This window comes from Eutrema salsugineum, unplaced genomic scaffold, assembly GCF_000478725.1.
Source record: "Eutrema salsugineum unplaced genomic scaffold, Eutsalg1_0 scaffold_8, whole genome shotgun sequence".
Classification (NCBI taxonomy): Eukaryota; Viridiplantae; Streptophyta; class Magnoliopsida; order Brassicales; family Brassicaceae; genus Eutrema; species Eutrema salsugineum.
Genome location: NW_006256414.1, coordinates 5,430,324 through 5,440,004, shown reverse-complemented (window position 1 = coordinate 5,440,004; position 9,681 = coordinate 5,430,324). Strand labels below are relative to the sequence as shown.

The following is a 9,681-nucleotide window of genomic DNA, read 5'->3' as shown; positions in this document are numbered from 1 at the left end:
ACAGGATTACACAGGAAATCAGAGCAAGGAGGGTAAGAGCATAGGACAACCGACTTGTTATCAACACCTATCATTAATTTTACGAATCAGAATTAGAAGAATGCAAGATTAGCTATTCTAAAATACTAAAAAAGGAATAAAAACCTACCTTGACCATTAGTCATCTTCCAAAACCTCAGCACAAACACCACTGATTCAATTTGATTACGCTGATAAACACTATGCAGATTCTTAGCCAAATTCCCACGGGCGATACATGGCAATACACAATCTCTCCTAATTGATTAAAACAGAACAAACAGGTTCTTCCAGTTTAGATGTCTTAAAACCAAAAGGAAACATTTTTTTTTTTTTGCAAAAACAAACGACATATGGATATAAACTCATAGATCTTACCCTGCATTAAGAAGTTCGAATCGAACATATGTTGCATTATCCTCATAAGCATCGCTGTTTATCTCACAGAGATCACCCATCTTCAACACGGTTCTCATTACATCTATATCGAATACAAAAAAAAAGTGATATTAACAAAATGATACATTATACAAAAATTGTCACAAAACTAACAGATGGTTACCAATATTACCAATTAAAAACTCAAAATCTAATCCGCGAGTCACGATGTCAAAGAAGCGTGTGCAATTGAGATGCAAGTGTAAATTATGTGTTACTGGAGAGGTAGGAATCACGACCGTATGAGGTCCGAAAATAAACCGATGCCTGTTTACGGTTATGCATATCGAACCACTGGCCTTCTTAACAACGAATCGACGAACCCTAAACCAGTTACCTTGTTTAAGTACAGGTCCATGCAGAGCGATTTCATCGGGCATGACAGTTGCGCCGATACAATGACCCTAAGATCGACGATTTCGCATAAGTTCAAGTGTAAAATCCAAAAGAAAAATTGCTTTTAAAAACAACCCTATGAAATATATAAAGAAATAACAACTACATAACGAAATACCCGATCATCAGAGAGAATCATCTCAATTGTATCACCAAAGAAATTCACATTCTTCCAGAGTCGAACAACTTGCACACGAACTTCACCGCCGGTGGTGTAATAATCTAACCTAGAGATATCAACAGCATGAGACATTTTTTTTTCTCTATCAAGAACACAAAAGGAAAAGCAAAAAAAAAATAAGGAAAGAGAACACATATATATATACGCGTTACATTCTAGACAGTTATTTCCTTTTTCAACCCAATAAAATTATGGAAACATACAACATTGAATATGTATTATTAAAATAAAGATTAACTTATTTATAGGTTTTATTTTAAATGCCAACAACTGTCTGTCAAAGGCGTCCTTTCATCCGTTAATGTACTTTTTCGAGACATTAGCAGCATGCAATATGAGAGAATAAAATCTAATTGCATCTGATATACTAAGCATACACGCAACCGAGATAAGCGAGCATACCGAGTAAAAAATAATCAAAAAATACAATAGTTTCTTCAGTATACAATCATTACATCAAGCTAGGGAACATAATTTTACTGGACAATATTTGTATAAAGCCAAATAAACAGTTGGGGAGAAGGGTTACTTTGTTGATTATTTTTAACAATGTATATGAGAAAATGGGGATATATATAACACCCAAATAACGGTTATGGAAAGTGTCACGTGAATCAGTTCATTTTATGTATTCTTCAAAAGATAAATGTTCCATTTTTGGAAAGTTGCAACTTATGATGAATATTCTAGATAGATTATTGGTTAACAAAATTTATTTGTTAAAGGAAAATTCGAAATTTGGTTATAACACGAAATTTTTTGACCCAAATAGTCTTGTAAATACAAAAAAAAAAGTGTCTAACAAAACTAATAATATATATGGATTATCGATTTTGCATCATTCGGATCGGCCCAAATCATTAGACACATCTGTATCCAGCCCATATAACCTCTCTCTAATCCTGAAATTTCAATAACAAAACGATTTAGATCTAAATATACATATATTTTTTTTTTTTCATAAGTCAATTTAAACAACACATCGAAATATACTTACCTATTGCGCAAGGTCAAAACCTCATTAATAGGTGAATCAGTGATAAAACGGGACACACCATCATCATCATGATCCTTGATAGACACATTCTCTAAAACATATATATTGAAATATTGTTATGTTATATACAACGATTTTATAAATAACATATTGATGTATCATCAGAGAACATACCCCCGTCAATTGCTACACACCAATCGGTTAACACACATATAGCAAAGGGACCTTCGTATTCTCTACACTTATCTCTTATTTCAGTTGCCAACTCACCATGTGCAACACACTCTAGCATGTACTCCCTATATTTTGACAAAGAATGTAGTTAATAATTAATTAGCTAAACTTCAAAAATTTACAGTTTGGGATATACTTACTCATCATCTATTATATTAAATCGAATTGATGATGTAGTCGTCCCATCCGGGTATGTAATAGTAAAATATCTAGCATCTTCAACGACTCCAATCAAATCTGCGATTGTAATTAGTCAAAATTAAGACATTAGTGCGAACTATATATTTTGCATTATAAGAAGATACCAAAATAATCTTACCAATTAGATAATAATGAGCATCTGGGAATTCATAAATCGAGAGGAATGATGCAAAATTATAGAACGAATTATTTGTTAATGGTAAAGCTGGTGATATCGTTGTTCCCCGTGTAAGTGTAATAACGTAATCGTGTTTTGTAATACTTTGGATATTAGTCCAGTTGTAAGGATTTAAAAGAAATCCAGTCAACATAAATCATTGATCTTCTTCGCATATTTGATTGAAATGCTCCATCATCTGATTGTTTACCCGAGCCTGTATTCTACAAGCCTAGAAGTTTATACGATAACATTAGATCAACAAAAGAACAAATTATTTTATGTTAAAACAATAAGCAAAATCAATAATAATTATCACAAATAACATGTTAAGTTAATGAAATTTACTTTTTCATCGACCATAATGAAATTTAGACTTCGATTATCGTCCGAGTAATACACCACCCATTTTTTGAGTATTTTCACTATAATTCTCCAGTCAGACCTTTGAGAGTCCAATTGACGAACAAAATCATAATCCGCCATTGCGTGATGCCTATCGTTTAGGGTTATGCAATTTAGAGTATATTTATAAGAAAAAATGTGATTTTATATTAATATATAACCGAAATTTAAGAATATTAACATTTCAGGATAAATATAGATAAATAAACAATATTATCTTCGAGTAAAATAAATAGATATATATATATATATATATATTTAGATTGTTCTATTTTAAATTATGTTAATATTCCAATTCTCATTGTTAACAATTATTAAGATAATTTACTATAAAACATTCTATATATGTTAAATGACAATTTATTGCAATGAAAATTTACATTAGCTAAATCATAATCATGCACATCGTTTCATATCTTCACCCAAGTCTGAAATTAATATCTAAGCATATATGTAAACAATATAGTATCACAAAAAACTATATTAAGGGAGTAGGGTTAATGTCAAAATAATTATCTTACTTTTCCCGATGTGGTTTTGTCTGAATTATCTTTCTTTCTTATAAATTTATTTTCGTTTGAATTATTTTAAAAGAAAAAATTTGAACAGTTACCATTTAAAGCCACTTTACTGTCAAAACCAACAACAATCCACTAATTTATGTCAAGGCACTTCCATATTGATATTGACCGATTTGTTCGTTTCACTTGCCTGGTAAGAGAATATATTCTATGTTTTAAGTTTTACCAAATATACACGCAATCTCAATAAGTAAATATACTATTTTACTAAATATAAACTTTTGCTAAATTGCAACACTTTCCATAAAATAATATGATCTCTCTCTATGGCTTATGTAATTTGGACAATTTTATGTTTCAATATTTTAGGAGATGACATATTCATACAACATCATAACAAAAAATGCCATTTATGTAGACTTTTACGTTATAACTTTATATATCTACTTGAGCATTTTTCCTTAAAATTATATGAAATAGGAAACCTGGAAAGTCAAACAGTTAGTTGCAAACATAAAGTCGCATAATCTTCCCCATAAAAAAATTGAAAAACGTGAAAATTGATTATTATTGCACACCTTATAAATACTGACTTGATGGTTTCTTTTCAAAAAACTTTAAAATATTTTTCAAGTATCATTATCGTTTCTGAGAGAATTCATAAGAAGATGACTAACACAAACGAAAAAAAATTCGATGAAAATGGCTTGTTGATCATCAATCCCCCACCATTGGTAATGAGATTTGGTGTCGTGGAACCAAACTCACCACCTTCACCAACAGATTCCGAGATAGAGCAAGAAGAATTATGGGAACAAATTCACTTATTCACCGCATCAAACCAGAAAGCCAAACAGAACACTCCTCAGGTAATACATCCTATTTACTAAAGTTTGTTTTAATCATGTCTTACACAATGAATAATAAAATCTGTATATTCTACTTATGGAGGATGACAAAGGCAACACATCTAATGAGACACCCCAATCAATTTGCACAAAATGAAAACACGACCTGATTCTAGATCTGGAGATAGGGTTAAAGTGCATGCGTTGCGGTTTTGTGTAGACAGAAATTCGACACATGGATACCGCCGAATGGGTACGTGATCAGAAATACATTTAGATCTAAATTATGAAAAATTGTCTAAAATCTATGTTATTGAGTCGTTATAGTTTGTTATTGATTGCCCATTGAAATCTATATTGTAGAAACAATCCATATTTATATATAATATTGAGTTAGTTCAAAGCTATATAGTTTTACAAAAATCTAAATCGGATTGTTTGTGTCTGTGTTTAAAGGGAAAGGAGAAAGAACGAAAAAAGAGGAGATCTGGAGTTTAATCAAGAAGAATATCAGTTTGAAACGAAATTCATGTTTTTTTTTTTCTGTTTGTAATGATCACTTTAAAGACACTATTATGTACTTGGTTTTATTTTCTAAAAACTATTAAGTTTATTTCGATGACATGATAGTTTGGTTTTGAAGCATTCTCGATGAAATGTTAATAGATGCCCAATAATATACTACAATTAAACTTTGGTTAAAATATGTTATCGAATAGAGTTTGTCACTGGATTATCCGACTATAGTTAAAAATCAGAGATCAAACCATTAATACATGAGATCCAATTTAGTGAAAAATCAAAAAAAGTTAAATCTATTAAAAACTATAAAACCGAATGTAATGGTCTTATACAATAAAAAGAACTAACATATTTCGAGATACATAGAGACAACATATCACAAAACAAAACACAGTAAAAAGAAATATCATATCTTGTCAAAAACCTCCTTGTAGACGACATTCAATGTTTTGTTTTGTGGTTTGTTGTCTTTATCGGTGATCAATATCTTCAGACCTTCTCTTGATGTAACCCTCGATACAGCGACATAGAGTTGCCCATGAGTAAAAACCGGTCTTGGAAGATACAAACCAACCTTTTCGAGTGTCTGTCCTTGGCTTTTGTTTGTAGTCATTGCAAAAGCTAATGTGATAGGAGACTGCTTGCGTCTCATCCTGAAAGGAAGTTTCATCTCCGAAGGAGAGAGGAATATCCTAGGAATCAGTACCTTTTCACCAACCTTGCTACCTGTTATTATCTGAGCCTGGAGAACATAATTAGCTATCTTAATAATGATGAGTCTTGTGCCATTACACAACCCATTCTTAGGGTCGATATTTCTTAGAAGCATTACAGGAGTACCCTCTTTCAACTTCAGGACATGATTAGGGAAACCAGACATCTTGATACTATTTAAAAACTCCTCGGTATAAATCATGTTGTTGGAATCACCTTTATTCTTACTGGCTACACTCTCTGAGGGTACTTCAGATGCATCATTGTAATTGACAACTTCTTCAGTCGTATCAATGCTATCACAGCTAAGATAGGTCCTTTCAACACCTGTTATATACAAAACAACTGTCGTATTATATAAATATAAACAAATAAACTAAGAGGAATTAAAACAAAATAAACATACCCGATAACTTTGAAAGCATATAATCATTTATCGTATCTACATCATCGTTTCTTGGACTCAGTATGGCACGGTCTTGGAAAAATTTAGGATCAGTCTTTTTCGAAAACGAACTCCCATAAACTTCTTTGACGATCGTTTTTATAGGATCTTTACAGTCTTTAATCAACAGATCATCAGGAATTTCAATCACGGCTTCACCACTACCATCGTCATTTATCGTACCATCACCAATGTCTAATATCCACTTTGTAAAGGCAGCTCGTTCAAGCATCGCACGGCTATTATCTCCAGATATAAGTCGCATGTTCTGTGTAAGTCTCAACACTCTACATTTGTGCCACAGAGGTGACGAATTCAAAGTGGCCATAAGTATCTCTGTCTTCCCGGCATTTGGAATCACTGGCAATATTTTCCTAAAATCCCCTCCTAAAACAATGACCTTATCACCAAAGGGCTTATCGACTTCTAATATATCACGCATCGTTCTATCTAGAGTCTCGAAACAGTCTTTACTCATCATCAACGCCTCGTCCCATATAATGAGTTTAGCAATCCTTATCAGGTCGGCAAGATTCGACTCCTTCTTGATTGAACAGAAGGTAAACTTATTAACCACAATAGGGATTGCAAATCTTGAATGCGCAGTTCGGCCTCCTTCTAATAACAACGCAGCAATCCCGCTCGATGCAACCTTGAGAACAACATCACCTTGGGAACGTAGAGCAGATCCTAATAGACTCCACAAATAAGTTTTACCAGTACCTCCAGAACCATAAACAAAGAACATACCTCCTTTGTTCTTATTTACTGCTTCTAGTATCTCATCATAAACACTTCTCTGTTCACTTGTTACAGTGGCTAACATCTGCTCGTTTCTTACTCTAAGAGTTTCACGATTGTAATTCCTCCCATCCCGAATAAGAGGATTATCACGTGACTCCAGAGTAATATCTTCAGGAAACGGCATAGGTGTGAATTCTTTTAAGGATCTCCCACTTACACGTAAAAGAAGTTCTATTTCGACCAGAGTAAAGTCTTTAACTTGCTCCTGAGATAGACTAACAGCTACAAAATTTCAAAAAATTTACAAAAGATAAATTAGCTATCAATATCTTAAAGATATATAATAACAACAGCACAAACAATAACTATACGACTTACTTTGATCCCTGGCAGCTTTTCTGTAATTATATATGATGTCATCTGATAATACCTGCCACGTAGCATCCCAAACTCTAGAAGGAATGGATATACTTTGAGTAGTGAGCAGAATCACAAAAAGACGACGGAGATAATTGGCAGAAAGCCACAAGCCGCCCTCATTGATGGCCTCAATATATTCTTTGTCATCATTCAATAATCCATACGCATAGCAAGCGTCTTTGAACGAAGAATGTAGAACTTTGTTGACCGTTTTTATATCATCAAAACTACGTGGTCCTTTGACCAAATTAAGCAGAAGCCTTAAATAATACGCTTCACCTGCCCCAATGGGTACGTACGTGATTCTACCAAGAGCAACTCTCCTTGATCGTGGCGTCCATATTCTCTTTGTGTTATTCCACACAAATCTCGTAGGAAATTGCGCATAAGTTAACGTCCTCGCCAATTCATACATATCATTGCACTCCATCCAAGCAATGAATTTTGACGTACCAACTGAGACACGATTAATAACCTCGTCACCTGGATCATCCTTGTTGTATATGACTATTTGCTGATTCGGTAAATGAAAGGGTAGTTTAACTACAGAAACCGTGCGATGGTGAGTAGGATTACGGAAAATTCTCCACGTAGACTCTGAAGGTGCTACATACCTACATAGAAAGACATTATTAAATAATGGAAGATTGGAATTTCAAAGATATAAAATATGTAAACAAAATGTTTAAAACATACCTACAATTGAAGTGTTTCTTAATCTCGTTTTCTTTATCATACAGTTGCACGAATGTAGTCAGCACCTTTATGAATATATTTGAATAGATACTTTACTGATCGAGATTGTACACACCATTCGACGTTGATATGAGCCCTATAAAGCAATGTGAGACTCCTATTATAAGGAACCACAAATCCATTATCACATTCAATACCTTTTTTAACGATAACTTTCTTGTCATTACGTCGCCTGTATATAGGATATCCAACATCATCTATTTTAGTGATCGGACTGTAAGGTTTTGGAAAATACTTTGTATATTTTCCTTCAGCCATGCAAACACTATCCTTATTCAAAGCACCACATGGACCATGCATCATAACATCTCCTACTATCTCATACAGCGCTGGATCAATATCCTTGTCAGAAATCTCAGCACATATTATCTTATCAATGTCATCACCAGTTGGTAGCTTGTGACCAGCTTCTAAAAAAAGAACGATGTGTGCATGAGGTAGCCCCCGTTTTTGAAACTCAATCGTGTAGATCGCTGCAACGAATAAATGGTAGTTTTTAAAAGATTAGTTAGCATGATCATCTAGCAATGTTATGGACATTATATTGCTAAACGAAATAAGATACTTAGTTTAATAAAACATACTGGCTTTTACGACACCTAACACATTTTCTTTGGTGAGCCTGTGCATGAGATCATCTAGTTTCATCTTGAACACTCGCGTACATATATCTGGTCTATCCTCTTGCTTCAAGTTATGTCTTTTCAGGTGCCTGGTAATCTCAGGCCATTTGGGATTACACGTAAAGGTTATGAAAAGATCTGGAAAACCAAAATGCTGGCAAGTAGTCATCACATCTAGATAGTGTTGCACCATATACCTTGTACCACCAGTATAAGAAGAAGGTATAATAATACGTTTACCCTTGTCAGAAAGATCAGTGTCACCTCCATCAACAGTTTTCTTTATTTTATCATAATTTTCGCAACGAAGTTTAGACTGATTCATTGATATGAAACGTAGTCTATTAGTCTCAATCATCATGTACGCATCCACTAAAAACTGCTGGAACAATCTTCCAGATAAAGGGATGATTGGTGACTCACCAACCCTCTCTTGTATGCGGTAAGCAAAAAATTCTCTCATAGTAATTTGCAACCTTTTCCTTCCTTGAGTATCTACAAAACCAATATCGATACCAAGTCTGAATCCGTCCTCACCATAGGGAAACAATAATGGATATTGCAAAGGCAGATACGCAGGATGTAGTTCACTGATCCTTTTGAGATTCCCAGTCTTTTTACACTCGATGATGATATCACGTGCATCTACCTCACCATTGAAATCATTAGGTATCAATGCAGCAACTTCATTAGTAGCTGGTAGATTTTCAGTCCTTCCATCGCTTTTCCAGTCACACTTTAAAATTATCCTTAACCGGCTTGTATCATCGTTAGGATCAAACCTTTCTCGAACGTTTCGTAATGCATCCACATGTTTGTTATGCTTATCTAGCATATTTTTTATTTTCTCAACAACCCTCACTCGCAATTTATCAGCCGGTCCCGTTTTCCTGTAAAATTTTTAAAATAAATTCTTATAAGAGTTAGAACCATATAACATTTAATAACAATACATATATGTTTTGAAATTGATCTCAATGATTAAATTTAATATAAACCAAAAGAATAATAATCATACCCACAAGCAGCTATTCAGTTAGATGTTTCATTTGCGGTATCAT

The 9,681-nt window shown here is 33.5% G+C and overlaps 1 protein-coding gene across 1 annotated transcript; it reads right to left on the bottom strand.

The window, feature by feature from the left end:
* Positions 1 to 5,324: 5,324 nt before the first annotated feature.
* Positions 5,325 to 9,455, bottom strand: LOC112088126. The gene is made up of 5 exons (XM_024158285.1): positions 8,582 to 9,455; positions 8,053 to 8,470; positions 7,200 to 7,855; positions 6,039 to 7,103; positions 5,325 to 5,959 (listed from the first exon to the last, which is right to left on the bottom strand). Exons 1-5 carry the CDS (start codon positions 9,453 to 9,455, stop codon positions 5,325 to 5,327), a joined length of 3,648 nt encoding a protein of 1,215 aa, XP_024014053.1.
* Between the last annotated feature and the right edge of the window lie 226 nt (positions 9,456 to 9,681).

Bases quoted from the DNA above. Each gene is read 5' to 3' on its own strand.
- LOC112088126 (XM_024158285.1), bottom strand. From the start codon at position 9,455: ATGCTAGATAAGCATAACAAACATGTGGATGCATTACGAAACGTTCGA. The intron at 8,471-8,581 runs GTATGTTTTATT...TATTCGTTGCAG, and splicing joins GTTAGGTGTCGTAAAAGCCA to CGATCTACACGATTGAGTTT. The intron at 7,856-8,052 runs GTGTGTACAATC...CTTTCTATGTAG, and splicing joins GCTCATATCAACGTCGAATG to GTATGTAGCACCTTCAGAGT.